Source organism: Polypterus senegalus, chromosome 10 (genome assembly GCF_016835505.1).
Source record: "Polypterus senegalus isolate Bchr_013 chromosome 10, ASM1683550v1, whole genome shotgun sequence".
NCBI classification, from domain to species: Eukaryota; Metazoa; Chordata; class Cladistia; order Polypteriformes; family Polypteridae; genus Polypterus; species Polypterus senegalus.
The window spans coordinates 38,054,081-38,080,277 of record NC_053163.1 but is presented as its reverse complement, the minus strand read 5'-3'; the positions used below and the strand labels follow the sequence as shown (position 1 = coordinate 38,080,277).

Below are 26,197 nucleotides of genomic sequence, written 5' to 3'. Positions count from 1 at the left end.
CATTGCCCTTGTACATGAACTTTGCCCTGCTTTGTGGGCCACTGTGAAAAGGTCTGAAAAAGAGTAAATAAAAAAAAAAGTGATCCATCTCATGAAATGTTTTTTTTTCTCTTTTTTACATCAGATAAAAAAAGAACTTCATCAAGAAACCTACAGGTAGATCTTCCCGCTGTTGATGTCAAAGTTCATGATATGTCTAGCATGGGAGGTGTGTCAGGGGAAAACCTTTGCTGTCCTGAAAGAACATTAAGGCAAGACTAAATTTGCCCATGAACATCAAGGTAAAGACCAGGGGCCACATGTATAACGCCGTGTGTAGAATTCACACTAAAACTTAGCGTACAGACAAAAACAGGAATGTACGTACTCACTAAAAAATCCAGATGCATAAGTCTGTGCATACGCCAACTTCCACGGTCTTCCACTACATAAATCACAGTCAGCATGAAATGTATCGCAAGTGCATGCGCCTGCTGCAACACCCTGTCTCCTCCTAGAATTGCGCCTCTTTGAATATGCTAATCAATATAAATAGCCCTTAAGCTCCGCATTCTGTGAAAAGACAATGGCAAAAGTATGGGAAAAAAGAATTTCAGCAAATGCCAAGTGGAGGCATTGAAAACATACCATTTGCTGGTTTAAGCAGTGGTGAAAACAACAAAAGAAAGTTGATCGAGTAACATAGTGTGGTGGAGAAACTCGAAAGTTCAAATTCAGGAAGCTGCACAGTGCCGAAATAAAAAAGAAGTGGTCAGATATCAAAGTCGCCATGAAAATAAACTGACACAGTGTAAAAAAAGATCAAAATTTCCACGTTAATCACATTGTTTACTTTGTCATTAGAAGTAGAAATCATTAACTTCATCTTAAAATCATTTTAACTTACTAGTTTATCAAATCCCATCGTAACTAAAGTAGCACGTTAAATGCTTTGTATTCTGTGTTCTTCTATGTCCTCTATGTGTGTGAATCACTACGTGATTCTTAAACGGGCTTTCTCTTATGCCGACAGGACACAGAATACATTACATTCATGATAATATAGCTCTCAGAACAATTAAAATACTAAGAAGTATACTTTATATTATTTTCATGATGATAGAAATTAAAGTATATATTAAACATGTGGTCATGGTGGAGCAGTGGTAGTTACAAGCTCGCGCCCCGTCCAGAGATTGGTCCTGCCTCCCACAAGATGCTTGCTGCATTGTGCGCAACTCTCGATAAAATAATTTATTGTACAGTACTGTCTCTTCAAATGTACCAACCCCCAATTCCTGTCCTTCCGTTTCTTTCTTCAAGCAATCAATCACCATACAATCAGCTCTTTAATAAATGTCAAGAAATCTGTAAGCTTAGAACACCAATTCTTCAAAACTTTTAAGGATCATTGAAATATGTTCGTAGTATGTGTTTAATTATTCCATCCATCTATACCATCCAGGGTCGCGCCAGTCCCAGCAAGCATACAACCCGAGGCAGGAGCAATCCCTGAACGGAGTGCCTGTTCATTGCTACCACTGTCCACTGTCTCCACACATTTAATTATTAACAGTATACATCATTTAAATTAGGTTAAAAATGATTTGTTGTGGGGAACAGCCCAGACACAGACAGGCAGACATCTTTGGTCACCCAACACACGTTTATTTACAAATATATTTACAGTGAACACACACAAAACAGTACCCCGTACTAATCACCCCTCGAGTCCTGGCCTCTCACAATGCCTTTCTCTTCTCCTGACCGCCTTCACTCCTCTCCTCCGAGCTCCATCCTCTTCCACCCGACTCCAGCCATAGAATGGAGGGAGGCGGCCCCTTTTATACACACCCGGACGTGCTCCAGGTGCCTCCCGATTATCTTCCACCGGTACTCCCTAGTGTGGCGGAAGTACCAGCTGTGCACCTGGAAGCACTCCGGGTGTCCCTGGTCTTCTTCCCCCCAGCACTTCCGGGTGTGGCGGAAGCGCTTAGCGCCAGGGATCCAAAGGCATTGGGGTGCCCCCTGGCGGTGACCATGGGCCCCCATAGGGTTGAGCTTCCAAGCTCCGTTCCCGTGGTCCCCAAAGCCACCAGGATGGTCGCCCCCACGTGGTCTGGGGGAGGTGTAAGCCCTCCTCCGGTCCTCCTGGGTGTCCCAGCTGGGTACCACCCCCAGCCACCTGTGACACTGTATAATGTAATATATATACTTTACTGCATTTCTTCTTAAAAATTATATTGAGCTTCTAAATCAACTTAGAAGCCAGTCATCATCTGTAAATATGCGTTCTCTTCTATTGAATTGAATTAATTTATTGTTATTTTATGGTACAATGAGATGTAATATGCACATCCTCTATAAACTTATTTTCGTATAAAATGGTAAAATAACAATAATAATAATATGATAAAAAAACAATGTAAAATATACAACATGAAAATATAAGTGGCTCAGGTTGTGCAATATTACAACTGTATTGCAAGTTTATAGTGAGGTAATTGTACTTACAGTACAAACAGTTCTACCGGGAGCACTTGATGGACTGATTGAGTACGTTTATAGCTCTTGGGATGAAACTGTTTCTGAACCACGAGGTCCCTACAGGAAAGGCTCTGAAGTTTTTGCCGAATGGAAGAAGTTTAAACAGACTGTGTCCATGGCTGAGGCAACGTGTGCTAGAAGCTGTATCCCGAAAATTCTTTCCACTCTTGACACGATCTGCGCTAGAACTTTCCGATCAGCTGCTGTAGAGCTGTAATTCCACACTCAGATACAGTGGGTTAAGATATTGGTGCACTGAAAGTAACAACACTAAAGTAGCTATGGTATTTAGAATAGTTTGACCATTTGGTGCACCATTATATGGCTACAGGTTGATTATGATCAGTTGTCTTAAACTAAAAAAAGATATGCGGTTAATTTCAGTGTATTTGATAAAGCCACGTCAGGGATGTGAATCTAAAAAATAAAGGGAAACCTCACAGGAACAGTGAAACTGCTTTGATGCTGGGTGCCGCCAGTTTGCAAAACCGAGCCGAAAACTTGTGTACGCAATGGTTTGAGCTGGTGTAAGAATATGCATGGCTTTACGGCAAGTTTAGTTATTATACATCGCAATGTGAGCATGGAGACGGGCGTATGCAACATTTTTCTGCATACACACAGTTTATACATGAGGCCCCAGGACTTTTGGACCAATGAGCTCTGGAAAGACAAGGCAAAGATTACTTGGCTGCAGCACTAGAAGACAAGTTGGGTGAAAACTAAAAATGACATTTGACCTGGAGAAACTGATACTAGCTGTACAGCATAGTGATGGAAATGTTAAGGTTTGGGGATGCTTCAGGGAGCCTGGGCCACTTACCCAGTATGAATTCCTCATCGCATTAGAGGATGCTTGAGGATAATGTGAGATCATACATCAAAAGACTGAAGCTTAACCAAAAATTAACCTTGTAGCATGACAATGTCCATAAACGTAATAACAACTGGCTAAAAAGAAAGAAATAAAGGGTTTTATAACTGCGAAGTCAAAGTCCTAGATCTAAATCCCCCTGAGATGCTATGGGGTGGTTTGAAATGGACTGTACATGCAAGACATCCCTCAAACACTGCACAGCTGAAAGACCTCTGCATAGAAGAGTGGAGATGATGCCAGAGCTGTTAGGCAGTTATAGAGAATGATTACTTGAGGTTGTTTCTGACAAAGGGGGTAATACCAGCTATTAGTGCCAAGGACGTATTTACTTTTTCCACAGACAGAATTGACATATCTGTTCTTATTTCGCTAAAAAAAAGTCAAATTTTAAGTTGTTTTTTCCCAATTGCATCATATTTATCTATAGGTACTGTTCAAATGAAGATCAAATCTTGAGATGTCCATATATTTAACTGAAATTTTATTAAATACTTATTTTTTCACATTTTTTAACCACCAGGCCCTGTGAACAGTAACCTTTACTCATTCTTGCACTGCTCTTTTCTACTCATAGCAAGCCTTCCTTCTCCCTTGGTACTTCCTCAGACTCACAGTTTCTCTACTGTCCATGCAATCTCTGCTACTGCATGCATGGGAATCTCTTTTAAATCGATCTTGCCTTCAACCTGGAAGGACTATATGTGGCCAAAGACACATCAGCACTGTGATGCCACTGTCATTACACTATCTTCATGGTTCTGGACTTTAATGTTAGTATTTTATTTTACATTAATGTATTTAGTAAAATAAACATTTCCATTGTAACTTGAAATTTATGCAAATATGTGACTGTTGGCTGCAGCTGTAATACCTCAGACTTTGGCAAAATCAGTCCAAATCATTTTCAAAACCACTGTATTAAAAGACGTCACAGACACTTGTTTGACAAAGTGGTTAATTGACCATTTTGCTAGCCTTTCAATGTTGCAGATGGCTTTCCCGCCTAGCCTGCATTCAGAAAGGGCATTTGTTTTAGCAGATATACATTAGCTAACATGTGACCAAATTCCTTTCTGAATTTCATTTTTTAATGAGATGTGTTAATAACATCTCTGCAGGTGGCACCAGACAAAACAGATGCCTAGGAGGACAATAACCTTGTAAGTACAATTTACAGTCTTGGTTAATCTGATGAAAACCCACATGTACATACAAGCAAGGCACTTAGCTGCACCAGGAAGTGAACTCTAACAGCTCAACAGAAGTTATATATTCTGTTAACAACTAGACAGATCTGGCGCTGGAAGCTATTATCTACTTAAACCACTTAGAGGTGGGAGAATAGCTAACTCTAAGATCAGCTTTTGGAGGTTTTGAGAGTAAGCCATTAACAGAACTCAATCTGTGAGAAGAATCCTTAATTTAAAAAAGGCAATCTCAGCACTTGAGACAGAAGGGGTTGCTCTTTTTTCATACAAAATTGCAGAAGACATAACAAAGAGCCTAACATTGAAAGTGAGCTGAGAAAAACAATGACACACAATAGGCAAAGAAACATGCGGATGAGAAAATGAGTGTATTCCATCACATTTCTTCATTTGAACCTAGAGCAATGATAACAATAACCTACAGAGTATCAAACACCTGCTTAAAACTTGCTATCTTAAAAACTGCTTTATCCTTGCATGAATAATACAGAATTGTATACAGCTAGTAAATTGGCAGTCTCGGGAGGAACTGTGTCAGGGATACTTCTAGCTTTTACAAGCTTTTAGCTAAATTGTAAACAAGAGATCTGAAGCGCAGCACAATTTAAGTGCTCCACTTATGACTGTTCATTCAAAAAGGTAAAGACAAGCTGTCTGTGACCTCCTGCTAAAATCCCAAAGCAGAAACTCTGCTACATGGCAGGTAGTGGACGCAACGTTTTTGCACTCTGCCTTGAGTCATCCTCACCACATGACAGGGCATAAGCATTTTGAGATTTGAAAGTGTCAATTAAATGAAGGCTTACTCCAGAGAACAGAAATTCATTGCCGTGATTAAGGATTACAGGATTCATTAGTTCCAAAAAACACATTTAAGATATAAATTGTTTCCAAAATGAAATTATATAACCTTTGGAAAATGTGGTAATAATTGTCGTCCTGAATTCCATCTTGCAAAGGAACATTCACCGAATACCATCTTCCCTTTCCAAGTCCAGCATCAGAAACATCCCCAGTCCCTATAAATCAAACACATTTATTTTTAGTAAAAATTTATTAAGACATTGTTGCCATTCACTTTCTGAATCCATTTACTATATTGCAATGTAGCGTGTCAAAAGTATGGCCACAGGCAGGTGTTGTGGCCATATTAAGCAGTGATGAACAGTATCTGTTTCTTTTCCTTCAAGCCAGATAACCTCTGAACCTGCAGTGAAAATCATACCCTGATCTTGACTTAGTGAAAAGTATAACCCTTTAAAGAGTCTTCCATTCATCTTTATTCATCTGGGTACTGCAACTACCTTCAACGGTCACCACTTGAGATATGCTAGCACACCACTACCTTTTATTCCTCAAACTGGCATGAGAGGTGCCATGCTGGGACTGGCATCCTGGCCATAGCTGTAGCAGGATCCTTACCCGACCGGGACACTAATATAATAGAGGGACAAGGGAAGACAATCTTTTTAGGACATCGTCTCCCTCAGTTGGCTAGGTGGCAGTCCCTCTGGCATACGATACTCTACAGATACCTACAGGGCACAGTGGGAACTGTAGTACTTTGGGTCAGTCCTCTTGAGTTCCGTGATTGCCTCCTGGGGCACTGAAGGGACTAGCGAGCCCTACTTCATCATGCTCCGACCTCACCTGGAAGTGTTTTCAAACCACAGTTTCAGGACACCGAAAATGCTGCCGGGTATTACATAAAAGGAGCTGCCAACTTCAACAAAGGGAGCCAGAGTCGGAAGGAGGAAGAGGAGGAGCAGAGGAGAGAAGGAAAGAGAGACGATAGTGAATTACTGCGTGTGAGAATAATGTTGGTAGTGTACCTGTGAAGAGTTTCACCCCATTAAACCTTTTCTATATAGTGAACTTGTATCCAAGCCTTTGTGTCAAGTGTTTGGGGAGCTGGTGTGCCCCCCCGGGGACCACAAGGGTTTTCCTCATTTGGGATAACAAATGTCTTAGCTAGTGTTTGAATTTAATTTACAATGGAATAGTAAGTAGAATGATCATCCAGGCAAAGAGACCCAATACTTGTGAAATTCTATATCTGATTAGATACCACAAATCCAACAGTAACTGGGAAAACATCAAATCATCCTTGCAAAAGCCATTAGTACCAAATGAGCAACCAAAGAAGTGCCTCTTAAGCCCCTTATTCCACAAAAGGTAGGAATAAGCATGTGTTACAAAATCTCACAATTACACTGACACATTACAGTAATTAAAACACCTACAATAAACTTGAACATGCAAAAATTAGGCTAAAATATGTATGTGTTTGTTAATTTGTATCCCATCTAATATGTTGGTTATACCATTAAGGATTCCTAAAGTGGTTTTACAATGCAGAAAAAAAACAGAAAACAGCACCCTTTTTGAAATTTTGCTTAGTGACTGTAAAACTGTTGCTTCCAGTGAAATGGGTTGTGGAAATGATTGTAGCAAAAAGATTTGTGCACTCTTTACCAACATCTCTTTCCTGAACTGTTCAATGACATTTCTGGAGCACTTTGAAAAACTTAACAAAATCTGTAGATCAACCCTGCTCAGTATTCCAGGACATGAAAGCAGAGACTGAAATTGGAAAACAGTGAAAAAAAATCTGACATAACTAAACCTTTATCAGTTACACAAGACCATGAAAAAATCTAATGAGAGAACTTTTACCGGGATGAAACTTTACACTGCACAAAAATCCACAAACAAAAGCATTAGATGCTATACATTAAACCCTTGTTTATCGCGGTTAATCCGTTCCAGACTCTACCGCGATAAATGAATTTCCGCGAGGTAGGATTCGTTAATTATAAATCAAATATGTTCGCAGTTAGAGCATAGAAAATCTGCTTACGATCTTCTAAATACGTTTTTTAACATCATTAGAGCCCTCTAGACATGAAATAACACCCTTTAGTCAAAAGTTTAAACTGTGCTCCATGACAAGACAGAGATGACAGTTCTTTCTCACAATTAAAAGAATGCAAACATATCTTCTCTTCAAAGGAGTGCACATCAGGAGCAGAGAATGTCAGAGAGAGAGAGAGACAGAGAGAGAAAAGCAAACAATCAAAAATTAATACGTGTTGTTGGGCTTTTAAGTATGCGAAGCACCGCAATAAAATGGCTGCAAGGAAGGGAGCAATGTGAAGGTAGTCTTTCAGCATTTTTTAGAGGAGCGTCCATATCCTCTAGGCCAGTGTCCGAACAGCCCCTCTACTAACATCCCCTCCGTCAGGAGCAAAGAATGTCAGATAGAGTGAGAGAGACAGAGAAAAGCAAACAATCAAAAGTCAATAGGTGCTGTTAGAGCTTTTAAGTATGCAAAGCACCGCGCGGAAAGCATATCGTATATCATTGAGGAGTTTTATTTAATATGTAATACGTGCTCTGATTCAGTAGCTTCTCAGCCATCCACCAATAGCGTCCCTTTATGAAATCAACTGGGCAAACCAACTGCGGAAGCATGTACCATAAATTAAAAGACCCATTGTTCGCAGAAATCCACGAACCAGCGAAAAATCCGTGACATATATTTAGATATGCTTACATATAAAATGCGCGATGGAGTGAAGCCGCGAAAGTCAAAGTGCGATATAGCGAGGGATCACTGTAAATAGGAGAACCCTGACATAAAATTCAACTTTGTCCAAACCAAATAAGTCATTAAATTGCAACTGTTTACATTACGGTTACTCTAATCTTAAAAAACCCCTGGTGTGAGTCAGTAATGCAGGAAAACGTAGAAACGTAGCTCTTGGAGTGATCCCAAAATAATTGTTATTCACTTAACAGCAGCACTGTAGGGTGAAAAATAAATTATTTATCGAAAGGCATGCAACAGGAAAAGTTGCACTTTTGGTTTTCTAGGAATGGTTTATTTATAAAGAAAACACACTTTTCTACAAACATAAGAAAGAAAGGTGTGGGAACAGCTGATTGTCAACTCCTTTAGCACACAAGTCTCATACCCACAGTAATAAGAAATCTTTATAAGTGCTTACTTTGTCTAATGTAAACAGAATTTCCACAACTGGTTTGTTCCTTTCAATTCCATTTTGAAGGTAGCATCTTTGAGTTTTATTAAATCAGAAAAGACAAAAACAGAATCAAGTTTTGTTTGAAGATTAATCAAGTTTGCTTTCTGTTTTATTTGTTGAAAAACTCCAAAACCATTTCTACAATTACAAAATTAGAAATGTTTATTAATTTTGTTTGTGCAGTGTCAAGGACCGAATGTTACAATATATGCAAAAGCTAAGGCAACAGAAATCAATCAATGAATGCATGGAAGGCAAATAGAAATCCAGAGGTATGGAATTCCAATGGAATCTTGTGTCCCAGAGAAAGGTCACATATGGATACACCACCTCTGGGGTTGCAGGCGATACATACGCTTGTGTATAATCAGGAAAACACAATCCACGACCCTACAGTTATTAAAGAAGGATTATCTCTTTGTTTTAAAGATAATGGAACACTTGATTTTGTGAAGCATATAAGAAATCAAGTGCCTTCAGTTAATGCTAACATGTTGCAGGACTACATACCACAGGGACCACATTTCATACTTGTGATTTATTTTTCAATACAGCATATAATTTCCAAGAAAGAAATGCATAAACATTGGTTTCCAAAGCATAATATGGACAATTATGTTGAATTAATTATCATCTGATGGGAGTGCTACTTATTTGATTATGATAATATGGCAGTGTTTTAACTGTCTCAAGAAACTTTGGGAAGAAAAGAGATATTACACTTTTTGCCCATAGTTACCAAGGCATATATGAGTACTCTAAATCTACCATTACCATTAATAGAGACACTGTTTTAAGGGATCATGAAAAATATGCTGCAGTCACATGCATTTCTTGATAGTCAGTTATGCCACCTGATAGATGTCCTGCCAAGACAATTTCTGAAGAACTAATTGAGGCGTTTTCACACGTGGGAAATCTCAAAGAGATCTTAATAATGTAGATCATCCATCCATTATCCAACCTGCTATATCCTAATTACAGGGTCACGGGGGTCTGCTGGAGCCAATCCCAGCCAACACAGGGCGCAAGGCAGGAAACAAACCTCAGGCAGGGCGCCAGCCCACCACAGGGTAATGTAGATCATGTAACTCCTTTTACATCAGAAATATTTAAAGAGACAAGACATTGTTCATAATAAAAGTCTATAAGATATCTGCTTAACATTCAGAGTGCAATGGTTTGGTCAGAAGTCACAACTAAACATAAAAACAGATGTTATGTAAATTAGCACTGTCTGACAGAAGGGATTAGTACTGCATTGTCCCTTTAGTCTTATTTGGTTATTGAGAGTTGCCACAAGCATCCAATGGCTTTTCTCTTTTTAAGCTATAATATACGAGACAACCAAAAAAAAAATATGAATGGACAGGAAAAGCAGTTCTTTGTGTTTCTTTAAATTATTATCAAAAGAGAGTCTTCTTGTTAAGATTCTGTAAATGCAACAACTTTTGCTTCGAGTGGAAAATTCCCTGGATTAATCTCTGTACAACACCAGACTATCTTTTTTTATCTTTTAATTCACTTTGAAATATCTACTGCTAGAATTAATTATGACTCTTCTAAATCACTCAGTCTGTGGATGGCAACAGCTGATGCCCTAATATCCTATATACTGTATCCTATTTTTTTTAATATTTTGTCTTTTTTAGCACCTTTTTTTTTTCTCTCTCATTGTGTTCACTTTACACAACTCCAGAGAGCTAATTGGGATGGGTGGCTTGGCTTTTGATTAACATTTGTTGTGGTTTTATGGCTTTGGTCTAAAATTGGTGGAACGTGATTATATATATTGTAGTTATGGATTGGATGGGATTTCATCACTTTTGTATTACGTTTTGCTTTTGACAGTTGAATAAAAAAAATCGATCATAAAAAAATACTAAGAAAAGGATACTTCTACCCAGCAAAAATTCCCTCATTTGTATCAGTGTACAGGAAAGGTAACACAATAGTAAGAGATCATTCCATATTTAGAGCAAGTTATCAATTGGGTCAAGAAATTTGCTTTGTTCATATGGCAGTTACTAGCATCATAGTAAACTCAATAGTTAGCAAAACAAGCGGATGTGAATGATAATTTAGGGCCTGTCTAGCCAAGCACTTTGAAACTGATCATCCATGGAGTTAGAGATCAGCAGAGGAAGAGGGGAAGAAATAGTTTTGATTCCAGGATTTCCCAAACATGCTTCATGAAAGACTGGACATGGAAAAGATGTGACAATAATCAGGATTTTTTTTTTTATCAAAAAATGTCTCTATGTGGACCTGCAACAAATGCTTACATGGTATTTGACACAATCTACATGATAGAACTTTATTTTATTAAACTACCTCCACAATTACCAGAGCTGATCAACTACAGCGAGAAACAATCCCTCATACTGTATGACTGTATGCTTATACCATTAAACTCACTGTTCTAGTGGTATGAATGAGGTATAGATGGCACCATTTTCTATTTAATCTTCATATGTGAATGTAGTAGTTAATAATGCTAAGATAGGCACAAATCACTGCTACAGATTAGTGGTGTACAGTATACTGCTAGAAATGAGACAATGGTAGAAATTTGTCAACCAGTAGAAATTTTTGCGTCTCATTTTTACCATGGTTGAAGACATCAGGGAGCTGCCTTTATTACTTATTGTACAAGTGACAGTGTGTGGCGGGGAGTGGGCATTCACTTACCTTCTGACACAGCTAGCGTTTCAAGTAATGCACAACCACAAACTCTTGCTGCTGCTTCAGAAACTGTATACAATTGAATCTTCAAATTTTAAAGAGGAAGCCCATCCCACCCCACACCCTATAGCTCTGCAAAATAATTTTTCGATTTGGTTGTGTCTTTGGGCTTCAATGAAGGTCAATCTCCCACCCCGCGATTATACTACAAGCTGATAAAAAAAAAAAAAAGAGTATTGTTACTTGTTCTGATCCAGTAGTGATTATGATAATATAATAGCCCTGGATTAACAAATAAGAAAATAAGCACATACTTAGGGCACCAAGAGAAATGGAGCACACTGAGATTTTTATAAAGTTCGGAAAAAACCTTTACATATAAATAAACTTATAAATAGGCAATAAGTAGGGGTATGTTGAAATGATGTATATCATCAAAATTAGAAAACAGTGGAATCAGATATGCTTTGTTTCACGCAAATAATGACGTTTCTCCATTAGATTAAATTATATCTTTTTAAAAAATTGTCCACCAACATTGACTTCTGTACAAAGAAGAATTCAAAAATCACTCATGTGGCTAGTGTGAAAGTTTAGTTAGACTTGCTTGTTTTTGTTCAATAGGGAACCAAAAGAATTGGGAAAAACAGTTCTTTGAATATTTATTTTTTTTGTGACTCCTGTTTCATTTTTTTTTTACTGTATAGTGTATCTAGTGCACATTTTAAAGATGATGTGTCTTTTTAATAATACATATAAATTTATTTCATGTTCAGTTCTTATTTTCTGTGTTGCACAATAATAGATATTTTGAATGTGAATTAATTAGATCTGCTGACTCAAATTATTCCTTTAAAAAACAGCTTAAAACTCATTGGTTCAGGAAAACATTTTAAATTTCCCTGACATTTCAGTTTACCTCTGTGATCAAAATAACTTTCATTTATATCACAAATTATGTTATTTGTTCAGGATTTTATTGTAGTATTTCTATTTTTCAATTTTGCCTGTTATTCTAATTCAATGATTCGAGTTCCCTGTATTTATCTTTACTTACTTTTCATGCCAATATTATTTTGTATCCAATGTTAAGCATTCAGTTTTCTGTATCTACCTTTATTTAATCTTTATGCTGAAATTATTGTGTATCTGATATTATTTTGGATTTTCCCCTATTGTTCATTCTGTAATTCAGTGAAGTGCATTGAACATGAGTGCTTTATAAATATAATGCATATTTTTATTATAATTGCAACTTTAGTTGATTAAAATGGTCCTTATGAAAATAAACATTACAGTAGAATACTCACTGTTAACCAAAAAAATTGGGCCAACAGAAGCACCTAAACTAGATTCAGTCTAAAAAGTATATGGACTGTATATAGAAGAGATTATACATTTTTGCCAATACCACCCACACCTGCTACACAGCTTTGGGTACAGGAGCCTCTCAGTGCCTGAAACTGTGAAAGAAGTACCACCTTTCTTACTCAATGGCTCAAAGACCAAAACATTATACAGTGATCCATGGTGGAACACTACATCAGTTTAGGTTTGAGTCTCTAGGACAAATCCATTATTTTCATTTTTGGTGCCTGAAATTCTAAATTGTCTCAATTGTATAACCTTTACTGATACTATAAAGAACTAAAAATATTCTATTGCCTATCTAAACTATATTCAAACAAAATTAATAATAGTAAAATGGTAAACACCAGGGTCTTGGTTACATTTTTCACCAAGACTTCACTTGGCTTAGAGTAACACTCTGCCCCAGATTAGTAAAAAAAAGGCCTTCCTTCCATTTCATAATGAAGAAAATGACTGTGTTTTGAAGGACACTGATTGTTTAGATGTTTATATACTGTACTTCTTGCCACTGGTCATTTCAGAATTCTATAACAGAGTGGCTGAGGCAAATCTTGATTTAACTCTGTAGTCTGTTCAAAGCTTGAAATATTTTTACTTATGCTAAGTACCCAATAAAACGTTAATATAAAATGGTTGTAAATGTTGGGACTCTACTCTAACAGCCCAAAAAAGCTCCTGCAACTGCCACCCTCATATAATCCTGCGTGAACTCTGCTTAATAATGGTCAAGACAAGCTCTTGTAAATATCAACCTTACATATGAACAGCCTATGGTACCACTATACTGTAGTCACATAATGATTTGAACGTTGGATACCTTGCAGGAGGTTAATTTTCATAAAAGACCATATTAAAGATTCTTCTGGGACTTTCCAAGGAAGGAACAGTAAATTATCTGGTTTTACATGCACATGAATAAATTATTAATTACCTGTGATTGACTCTGTTATTCTTCACATCTTTAACCACCACAGGTACAAATAATTCATTAGTTTTCAGGATTCTGATTACAATTACTATGAAACTTTACACAGTATGGTGCATTTTGTATTCAATCATGTCACCCTGCAAATCTTGTTCACCTATGTGACCTGGAAACTGGAAACGCCTGACTTCATTTAGGAGTCAATGGGCTGCATATTTATAAAATTATTTCAGAGTTATATTTATAAATTGCATGTAGGAGGATCTATAAAAGTCATTTCAGTTTAGCATTATAAAGCAATTTGTGCAAATAAATTACAAGATATATTACAAAAAATAATAGATAGATAGATAGATAGATAGATAGATAGATAGATAGATAGATAGATAGATAGATAGATAGATAGATAGATAGATAGATAGTATAGATAGCAAGCAAGCATCCGGAAAGTATTACACATTTTTCCACATTTTGTTATATTACAGCCTTATTCCGAAATGAATTAAATTAATTTTTTTCCTCAGAATTCTACACACAACACCCCATAATGACAACGTGAAAAAAGTTTACTTGAGATTTTTGCAAATTTATTAAAAATAAAAAAACTGAGAAATCACATGTACATAAGTATTCACATCCTTTGCTCAGTACTTTGTTGATGCACCTTTGGCAGCAATTACAGCCTCAAGTCTTTTTGAATATGATGCCACAAGCTTGGCACACCTATCTTTGGCCAGTTTCGCCCATTCCTCTTTGCAGCACCTCTCAAGCTCCATCAGGTTCAATCGGATTCAATATTAATAATAATAATAATTCATTACATTGATATAGTGCTTTTCTCAGTACTCAAAGCGCTATCCACACAGGGAGGAACCGGGAAGCGAACCCACAATTTTCCACAGTCTCCTTACTGCAAAGCAGCAGCAGCACTACCACTGCACCACCACTCCCTGACTAAGGCCCTTCTCCCACAATCGCTCAGTTTAGATGGCTGGCCAGCTCTAGGAAGAGTGCTGGTGGTTTCGAACTTCTTCCACTTACTGATGATGGAGGCCACTGTGCTCATTGGGATCTTCAAAGCAGCAGAAATTTTTCTGTAACCTTCCCCAGATTTGTGCCTCGAGACAATCCTGTCTCGGTCTACAGACAATTCCTTTGACTTCATGCTCGGTTTATGCTCTGACATGAACTGTCAACTCTGGGACCTTATATAGACAGGTGTGTGCCTTTCCAAATCATGTCCAATCAACTGAATTTACCACAGGTAGACTCCAATTAAGCTGCAGAAACATCTCAAGGATGATCCAGGGAAACAGGATGCGCCTGAGCTCAATTTTGAGCTTCATGGCAAAGGCTGTGAATACTTATGTACATGTGCTTTCTCAATTTTTTTATTTTTAATAAATTTGCAAAACCCTCAAGTAAACTTTTTTCACGTTGTCATTATGAGGTGTTGTGTGTAGAATTCTGAGGAAAAAAATGAATTTAATCCATTTTGGAATAAGGCTGTAACATAGCAAAATGTGGGAAAAGTGATGCACTGTGAATACTTTACGGATGCACTATAGATAGAAAAGGCACTATATGATAGATAGATAGATAGTTTTGCTGTGGTATGAACAGAAGGTCCAAGGAAGATAAAAAAAAAAAGTGAAAATTCATAACAGTTGATATTGTCAACATTTAGGCATAAAACTTCTGATTCTAAAATGGATGCAAAAATTTTAAAAATGTAGTAATTAAAAATACAGCGAAATTTACCTGGAAAAAATCCTGGCGAAAACTTGTGAAGAGAAACTGTCATCACTTTAGAAGTAAAGCTAAAGGCATCTTCCACACCTTGAAAAAATTAGAAAAAAAGTTTACTACAGGTCACCACTGTGCTCAAAATCATAATGTAATGCATCATTTACAGTCATTGCAGTAAGACTTTCAAACTTCAGGTCCTTTGGATAACACTACAGCTAAACCCTGAGTATAAAAAAAATTTGGACCAATGGTTTCTCTGCCATTGTAAACAGTCATCATGAAAAAACACCTATCCTTGGGCCTGCAAGTGGCACATTGTCCCTTTATATTTTTGCACTGTTTTGCGGACAATTAAATATCCCAGAACGACAAAGTGAAAACAGGATTTTAGAAAATTCTAAAAGTTTATTCAAAATAAAAAATTGAAATACACATTGACACAAGTATTGAGAACTTTTATTCAGCATTCAGTTGGAGCACCACCCATTTATAGCTGGAAATCTTCCATGGGTATTAATTGGACAAGTGCCACACACCTGGATTTGTGGATTTTCTGCCATTGTTCTCTGCAGATCCTCTAAAGTTCTTTCAGGGTTGGATGGAGACTGATGATAGACAGCTGCTTTCACATCTCTCCACAGATGTTCAATTGGGCCCAAGTCCACGGTCTGGTTAGGCAATTCAAGGACATTCACAGAGCAGTCCTTAGACGCCTGTATTGTCTTTGCTTTGTGTTTAGACTAATTGTTCTGTTGGAAGGCTAATCTTCAACCCAGTCTTAGGTCAGGAGCACACTGGAGTAGGCCTGTCACAATTATTACAGAATTACCTGATTGCGATTATTTGAGCTGACCATGATTATTTTGCATAATTTTTAGAATTGTTTCCATCTGTATTAAAATAGCTGGATGACACAGAAATATTGTATTTCTATCACTATTTCCACATCATTTTCCACCATGTAATGTGTGACTGGCACTCATTTAATGACATCCAGAGCTAGGGAGCATTACTTTTAAAAGTAACTTAGTTGCATTACTCTTTACTTACAAAACAGTATCTACTGTAAATACAGTAGACCCCCACAAAGACGCGGTTCAGAGTTCGCAGCCTCAGTCGTTCGCGGATTTTTCCTTAGAACCTATTGTTAGTGGAAACTGCAAATATCCTCCACAATTTTCTATGGCTTTTTTCATGGCAATACTGAACTGTAGAGAGAACGGGAAGCAACTGTAGAGGAAAACGCAGCTTTGGATGGTGAAAGTAGCCAATCCGAGAGCGTTGTATTCTACTAGAGCTTGAAACTGCAACTCCCAGTAGTCCCTGCAGTGGCTCTGATTGATCTTCTGCTGAGGGTGCAGGGGCTATTGGGGTCAAAGGATGTCAGCGCGGCTTTTAAAAAGGGGGCCGGTGACCAAAATAAAAAAAAAGTTTTTGTAATTTGTGTTTCAAGTTCCTGTCACTCTGCCTGCTTTCTGTTGGGTTACGTGTACTTATTTGTTTTGTCCTGCATCGTTTCGTGGTTGGGGTCTGGATTGTCTGCCGTCTGCCTGTGTACATGAGGACAGTAAGTGGATTCATTACCATCCTGCAAAGAAAGGAGCGCTCCTGAACCCGTACACAGTCTTCACCATTTCAGGAACTACCGGTAGGACTATCTTTACATTCCCATTGAATATGCAGATCTCTGGACTATCTATTTTCATCATTACATTTCATGCGGACTTTACTATGTTTTATTTGTGCTATGTTGTATTTAATGTATAATCGCCATAAGGGGAACAGAGGTGATTTCATTGTTTTCATTACATTCTTTATTTGTCGTTTGATTACCGGTTTGCTTTGTTTTTGTCTCTGTTTGTGAGTGCGTACGGGTCAGGTAAACACTGGGTGCGTCCCTGGAATCTCCACCATAAAATAAATAAATCACCATCTTTTCGACGGTGTGAATCTTAGCAGCTCCAGACCGCTACAGTGTTATTCATTTCTCCTTACTGCTGATCGACTGCTGACCTGTCACGCATCTCCAGCTGAGTGTTCTCATGTTTTCCATTTTGTTCTTCTTAACCCTTAAACCCAGTGACATTTGCCAGCACATAGGAGCCGAGTATATTCGGCGATGTACATTCATTGAAGGCCGCAACCGGCTATAGTCGGTTCCCAGTGCAATTTACCAGCACAACAGAGCTGATCAGTCAGTGCCATACATTCATTGAGCAGCCAGCTCATGACCACTGTCGCCCCCAGAAGGAATGCAGCATCACTGTCTCTGGGATTGAGCCGCTGCACTAGACTAGCCTGCAAGCATCAGAGTTTAACTCTGTGTGCTTGCGTGCAGCCAGTTCAAGCACAGTTGGCTTGGTGATTTACTGAATTTCATCACTGGCGTCAGTTGCACCTTGTACTTATTGTTTCAGAAGTTTTTAAAACAGTTTTTACAGTTCACTGGCAGTGTGTAAAATGATCACTGTTGCAATAATTGTGATGCTCTTTGCATGAAAAAAAATGTGTTCCATTAAAATTTCACTTTTTCTTTGTGAATTGTGACATTTACTTAAAAAGTGCAGCAAAAAAGTATTTGGCGTCCAGGGATGCATTAACCCCCAAGTATGTGACAGTTTAAGGGTCAAAGTCCCAAGATGCCGCCAAAACGCCCCGCACCTTCTAAGGCTTCTGGCAATTAAAATGCACTTGCATGAATTCCAATCCATAAAATGGTAAAATTGGTATTTTACATTTTAGCACTACGGGAGACATATCAGTACAGTACTGTACAGTATACGGGTTTACCTTTACATTTTTTTAGGTAATGCATTAAGCTGAGGTTGAAATTAAATTAGTGTTTTGGGGTATAGTTAGGGTTTAAACTATAAAAAGGAATTTTTTTTTAACTACATCCATAATTCGTGGGTGTTCTAGGAACGTAGACCCCACGAATTTCAGAGGTATACTGTATTTGTTTATTATAAAATGTGATACAAACAGTGTGTTACTTCTGCATTACTCTTTCTTCTTTTGTATGAAAACTGGAGATTTCACTGGCCAGCGTTTGTGATTAAATCCTAAACCCAACAGCTTTCATGACATCGACCAAAAATATGCCCAAAATGTGATAATTTTCTTGTGTTTTATATATAATGTAGCTGACCTAGGTTGGAACCAGAGAGGGACATGCACCACAGGTAGCCAAGAGCGGTCTGAAGGGGCAGAATACCTGTAGAAATTGGCAATATAAAAAGCAGCCTCCTAAGCAGTGCAGGAGGGCGAGACACAGCACTAGGGAACCCTGTATTCCACACGGCTGCTAAAACACATCAGTTTCTTAGCATACAACACATCCGCTTCTTGCCATACAACTAGCACTGCTGCGAACATCACTGGCTTGCTGTGACCAAAAAGTGGGTGGATTAAAATTTTCACCTCAGTACATGCAGGATAACACGTACACTTATAATTTTTGTTCATTATTTTTTGATTTGACTGATCTGTGCTGCCTTCAAGAGCTGCTTGGGGGAATGCCACCAGATGTGGCGATGTGCCAATGCTTGTACGTGATGGGTTTTCTAAAGTGGTGACTTTCAAGGAGAGACAGGTTACACAGGGGAAGCAGGTCATCAAAGTACAAGACTGACATGCAAAACTATTTAAAGTGCATTTCCTCATTATGTAGGTCACCCATTCACAAGAACATTATACTCAACCTCCTTTTACCACTTTTAGTTAATGTGTCTGACCGTCCACTTTCTCTTTTGCCTTTTAAATCCAGTAATAATAGGCACACTTCTATCAGCAGTCTCACTTTCTCAGCTGTGGCATTGTTAGGTTAGAGACTTTGACCAAACACTGTCAACTCCTGACTAGCAGAATGTTACTGTGCTGATAGAACAGGCTGCCCACAAGTATACAAGTACTGTTTTGATTGCTGACCTCAAGCAAGCTTCACATGGAAAGGCAACGTCTTTAAGTAAAAAAGGCAATACTTCTGCCAAATAACACAGTCGTTTCTTTTCTGAGTGGCAAGAATAATCTTCCATAGTAACAAAGCAACATTTTTTAAATAACACAGGTATTTTACTTTAAGAATAATAATTCAACAGGCATTGCATCTAACAGAATGTTCTGTTTGGCTAGCAGCATTGTGACCACTGTGAGATGTTGCTTTAAACCAGATGTTAGTGTTTCTTGCCCAATTTCTGCCTAGCCAGTGAGGAGTATGATTGAACATGGTTATAGATGACAGGGATATGGTCTGTTTTGGCCATAGTACATTGTTTATTTTGATTATGGTACCTTGCTTATTGTGTTATTGGTTGTCATATTATTTATATCATATGTACGTGTACAATTTTTGTTTAAAAAGCCTAAAAGGCAAAAAGGCAAACAGAAATGCATTTTTATTTATATCTATTTATATATTATTATATATCTATTTTAAATTTATATAGTTAAATCATTAATCACAGTTATTTTTATAACAATTATTTGGTCAACTAAATTTCATGACTGTGGCAGCCCTTTAACTCTAAAGAAACTGTCTAACCATTGCCCTTGTTTTATGATTGTTCAGTTTGGCTGGTTGGCCTCCCCCAACATCTTTTCTAAGGCTTGAAAACTAGTTTAGTTTAGTCGTTATATCTGCTACCTCATTTGTAGCTGAGCTGATAACATCATGCTGAATTTCACGTCCTGTTTCACATGAAAAAACACTTCCTTGTTATAGTGTATTACTCTGTATGTGTGACTTGTTAACATTTCAAATGTGGAGTCAGGGATTACATTTCAGCTTCTGTCTAACTTACCTAAAAATAAAAGACTCTTGACAGCCATTTTAAAAAAGCAAAAAGTCTTTGTTTAAACATTACAAGTTATCAACTAACCACTTAAGTGTAAGATTTCTCACCTGCCTCTTTTAACAAAAAACTCATTTAATTGCTTGACCCTCACTTATTTCCCATTTTCAAATTTGCTAAACTGATATTTCAAAGAATGAATGAATTAAATAGTTGATTAATCTGTACCATCATTCTCCCCACATCATGCACAAGACAATGTGGGTCCTGATGAGGAAAGAAAGGAGAACAACTCATGATTAAGTTTCACTGTCTTTTAAGAAGAACATTTGATAAGATTTGAATCATTGCATAAAAGATTTTTTACTGCTGCTAACAAGTATTATGATTAATAAATTGCTATTAACAAGAACTAAGTAAAAGCCCAATCATGTCATCTAGTGGTCTTCTCTGGAGTTTCAAGGGCTTTCATGTATTTTAATATTAAACACCTACCATCTCACAGGAGGGGACTTTGCATATTTCACATAGGCATATTGTATCCACATGTTTTGTATATAAAAGTTGTCAAATTTGTATGTAAAATGCATCATCATGATTGACATAAGAAATTAATCTAAATTCTTTAAGCAGTTTTAACTTGTGATACTAAATGGAAAATTAATTCTTTAGCACTTTTAAAAATGTATACTTGTTGAAAAACCATATTAAAATCTATAAAATATTTACATTTTTAATTATTAATTAAAAATATGCTTATATTTTTCAAAGCTTTCAATATTTTACAAATAATTTGAGCAGGTGTTAAGAATCAACAAAACCATCAAGTTAAAAACCTGACATAATAAACCATTATTAAAATACATTTATTAAAATAGTTTTCTTCAATTATTACATAATTACTACTAGAACTTTAGAAATAACAAAAATATATAATATGTTTAAAATGTAAATACTGTATATTTTCTGGCAAACATAAAGATAAATTCTTTCAAAATACTCTTACCATCACCATGATGTAGGTCCATGTCTATGTACAACACTCTCTCATATGTTTGCCGCAATCTCAATATTCCAAGGACAGCATCATTGACATAGCAAAACCCAGAAGCTTCATCTCTTAAAATTAAAAAAAAAAAAACTAAAACTGTAATGAGATGGCAAAATAATGCATTTTAATTACATTAATAAATGTATCTTGTGAAAGCTAAAACAGCTGAATCGAGAGTCCAAAGCCTAATATATTAAAAAAACCTGTTGCCCTCAGAAATGTGCATATCCTATTTCTTCCTTCAAAGTCTGGATTTATAAAACTCTAACTTGGCATGGAATTTGGCTTAAAGTTACAGGCAAGTACTATACAGAATGTACCAATGAAAGACTAAAACAAGTTTTCTGGGAATGCAGTGATTGGTTTATGATGATGATGATCTTAAAAGCCAATTTAGATGTTTGGCTCATGATGATGACTGGCTTAAAAGCCAATTTAGACTCTCTATAGCTGTCCTCTGAGTTGTATGCTGATTTGAGACCTACATTACAAAGACCATCACAGAATCCCTGTTCCATTACAGGGTTTAACAACTGTAGGGTATTTAGCAACAGGCGCTTTTCAGCTTGAACTGGCTGACTGATTAGGACTCTCGTAGTCATCTCTAAGCAGAGTCGCAGCATCTGTATGGGGTGGTATACATCCAGATACATACAATATCCTTATCATCAGGTTGAGAAAACCAAGAACAAAAGGCAATTTACGGTAATTGCTGATTTTCCTAATGTAATAGCTACAATTGATTGCACCCATGTTGCGATAAAGGTACCATCATGGAATTAATTTCTTTTTGCAAACAAAAAGCACTTTCATTCAGTCAATACACAATGAACATACGATGCTCAAATGTGTCTGACTAATGCTGTTGCACAACTCATCCCACAATTTGTTTATTTTATCAAACAGTAGTTTGGAAAGCAGACTTTAGGGTTACGCTGAGTGTCAAGGTTGGCTTAATGGTACGTAAACCTAATTCCTGCACACTGTAGGAATTTTTATTGCTTAATATTCAATAAGACGGTCATCCAGGAGGATGGCATAATAATGTTGGATTAATCCAATATTTTGGAAAGGCTCCTACTTTATTTACCTTATGTGTCTCTGTTATAGGATGGGGTCTCCGGCCTTTAGACTTATTTTAAGGTAACTGAGACACACTCGTATTAAGAAACAGAATAATACAATTTATTAAGCAGCAAAGAAATATGATAAAGTCATATACACAATATATTGAAATATAAGACTTGACGCAGATAGTCAAGACAGGCAAACATAAAATATAGGCTGGCTCTTTACTGGCATTTAGAGTTCTTCTTTATCTTGGCACAGAAAATAGATTTACAATATCAAGTCTTTGATGGATGATGTCCAATGTGTGGAGCTGGTGTTTTGTTGTTGCTCCAGGTTCAAATGGAAGATTCTTCGTGCGTTGGAGTGCACTCTTTTTCTTTCCCGCATTTTCATGGTCACTACTGTGCTGCTGTGTTCTCATGTTGCCGTCTGCTGTCTTTTGCCACTTCATAGGTCAATTTTTGCGCAAGAGTTTAGATGTTGAAGCTCCCTTCTTGAAGTAATGGCTCTTCCTAAGCAGACAGGGCTCAGTGTTTAGCTTGGCAGACTGTATCTTGGCTCTTAGGTTCACAAAGAGAAAAGTTTGTTGGTTTAGGCTCTCCAAGCAAGAGGCTCATAGCTTTTTGTTTGAGATCAGGATTCAGATGTTTTCAGTCATTTTGTAGAGTTCCCCTCCCTGAGAAAACTCCAAGAAGGATGCCCAGAGAGAATCCCTGAACTTCCCTCAACTTGCCATTTTCTCATCTCCTCACACTTCTTCCAACTACTTGTTTGTGGTGCATGTGGTTTTAAAGGGAGGTCTTTAGGTTTTTTTTGTACTTTAAAAGCATAGCAGAATAGACAATGCACACTTTGTCCTACAACACAATGATAGAATAGACCATTGGTTCATTAAAAGGTAGACGGCAGCATTTGGACTCGTGCGATAGTGTGGGTTGGCTCCTTGCTCCCTCTTCTATAATGGGAGCCGTTTGAACTCAACACTGCCAGTACCATAACTGAGATAAGCATGGCAGATGAGGATAAAACACAACTAAAGCATGGGGAAGGTGCAAAGTGCTCAGAGATTTTATTAAAATAAAGTGTTTCAAAAGGTGCAGTGCTCCAAAACTCTTCCATAAATAAATAATTTATAAACTGAAGTGAAATAGGAGGTTAAAATCAATAAATAGAAAAATCCTTTAAAAACAAGGTTAAAACAATGCAAAGCAGGAAACTCATTAAAAATCTGCAAGCCCTGGTGCCTTCCTTTAAAGCTAATGCCTCTCCAGCTGATCCTATTTGGACCTTGCAGCCCAGATAGACATCGACCAGCAGCAGCAAACACCCACCTCATCCAGCCTGTGTCCCGCCATCAATCCCACGGCATCCACGGGCAATCCCAAGCCCTACTCCACCCAAACCGCTGACAATCCAGACTCCACCTGGCATAGTCGCATTGCGTTTCCATAGCTGTCAATGGCTCCACCCGGCAAAAGCACCCCAGAGCATGATGGTTACTCCTGCTCCCAAAGTGCTCAACAGGAGGGAACCATAGCCCTCTTCCTGAGCGATGGCCACACGCTCCTTTTAGGGCTTCACTCCCGTCCACCTGCTTCCGTACATTACACCGGCTTGTTTTCTCTCTCTCCAGCCTGCTTCTTCTCCTGTCTTTCAACCTCTATTCTTTTTTCTTGACTCTCCCCTCTTTTGATCTTGTGCTCCTCTTTATAGAACTGGGAGCTGTTGCAGGTGTAATCATCTGATTGCTGATAATAAGGCAATCAGACTGCCTGCATGTGCCAGCAAGGCAATCCATGGATGGCTGAATATCTCACACCAACCTGGAGAAGCAGCATCTTCACGGCAAATTACTCACACCTGCTTCACTCCCCAGCATGAGCGAGTGCATTATTTATTTATTAAAACACCCAGTTTTTGTGAACCACAAACCCACTATACCACAACTCGTCAGGCAGCATACTGCTGTTTAGCTTCATAAACGTTTGCTACATTGTGATGGCTTGTGCAGTAATGCACAGCATAGCTCAGAAGCATGGATGGCCTCAGGACATTAACGAAATGACAATTCAATGATGTTTGGATGTTGTATGTTGAATGTAATGAGACTAGTAGTGCAATATTGATATTTACTTGGTAAAATGATTTTGGAGTTTATATAAATTCAATTAGAAAGTTCTTAATATCTTTTGTGCATATGGCCTGTGTCAATTCACTCTGTGTACTGGTAACAGATTGGGCAATGGCACATTGCTATTGCTCTGTCCAATCAGCTACTGTAACTCATTTTGCTTTCTTCTATTTGTGACTTCTGCTGAAAGACCAGCTAAAACAATGTTGACTTGTAATATGATATTTTAGTTGGAAGTAAAGGAAGAAAACAAGGTTGAGGTCACCTGGGGCCTCATGCATAACGCCGTGTGAAGAATTCACACTATAACATGGCGTACGGACAAAAGCGGAAATATTTGTACACACAAAAAAATCCATATCCATAAATCTGTGCATTCGCCACCTTCCACGTTTTTCCACTACATAAATCCCAGTCAAAGTGATAAGTAACGAACGTGCACACACCTGCTGCCACTTCCAAACTCCTCCCAGAATTACGCCTCTTTGAATATGCAAATCAATATAAATACGCCCTTAAGCTCAGCATTCTGTGAAAAGGCAATGGCAAAAGCACGGGGGTAAATAGAAGAATTTCAGTGAATACCAAGTGGAGGCAAAGAAAAACGCATTATTTGTTGGTTTAAACAGTTGTATAAACAACAGAAGGAAGCTGATTGAGTGACATAGAGTGTCAGAAAAACTCCAAAGCTCAAGTTCACAAAGTCGCACAGTGCCCGAAATAAAAAAGAGGTTGTCAGATATCAAAGTCGTTATGAAAAGGCGAGTCGTAGCCCACCGTCTGAGTGTCATTTGAAAGCTTATTAGGGTATAGAGAAAAAAAAAATAGGCACACAGTGGGAAAAAAGGCACGAAATTTCCACTTTAATCACATAGTTTATTTTGTCATTAAAGTAGAATATCATAAACTTCATCTTAACATTGTTTAATTTACTAGTTTCTCAAATCCCATCGTAACTAAAGTAGCACATTTAATGCTTTGTTTTGTATTTAACCTTCTATGTGCTCTATGTGTGTGAATCACTACGTGTTTCTTAAATGGGCTTTCTCTTCCTCCGACAGGACACAGAATCCATTACACTTGTGATATTACAGCTCTCTGAATAATTAAAATACTGAGATGTATACTTGATATCATTTTCATGATGATATGAGTTAAAGCATGTTATTAAACATGGGAACATGGTGGCGCAGTTACTGTTCATGCCTCACGCAAGATGCTTGTGCGACCTTCGATGAAATAATTTATTGCAGCTGTACTTTCTCTTTCAAACGTATTAACCCCCAATTCCCGTCTTTCCTTTTCTTTCTCGAAATGTCCAATTGTCACACAATCAGCTCCGTAACAGATGTTAAGCCATCTGTAAGCTTAGAATTCCGATTCTTCAAAACTTTTAAAGAACACTAAAATATCTTTGTAGTACATGTAAAATTATTCTATCCATCCAGTGTTGCACCAGTCCCAGCAAGAATACAGCGCGAGGCAGGAACAATCCGTTAACGGACCGCCAGCTCCTTGCTAGCACTGCAACACCATGTCCTCACATGTTTATTTATTAATAATATAGATTATTTAAATTAAGTTACAAAATTTTATCTGTATAATATAATAAACATATTTTGCTGCATTTCATCTTAAAAATGATATCGTCATCATATGTAAATACGCGCTTTTTAAAGTGGCTCAGGCTGTGTAACATTACAACTGTATCGCAAGTTTACAGTGAGGTAATTGTACTTATAAGTACAAACAGTTCTACAAGGAGCA

The 26,197-nt window shown here is 37.6% G+C and overlaps 1 protein-coding gene across 3 annotated transcripts in view; it reads right to left on the bottom strand.

Moving 5' to 3' along the window:
• The window catches only part of hdac8 (histone deacetylase 8), a 104,877-nt gene that overhangs the window by 40,828 nt on the left and 37,852 nt on the right, over nt 1-26,197 (bottom strand). For all 3 annotated transcript variants that reach the window (XM_039765740.1, XM_039765741.1, XM_039765742.1), the window contains 3 exons: nt 21,184-21,296; nt 15,400-15,477; nt 5,522-5,630 (listed from right to left, as the gene is read on the bottom strand). In XM_039765740.1, the coding sequence (XP_039621674.1) occupies nt 5,522-5,630; nt 15,400-15,477; nt 21,184-21,296 (300 nt within the window). The remainder of the gene's footprint in view (nt 1-5,521; nt 5,631-15,399; nt 15,478-21,183; nt 21,297-26,197) is intronic.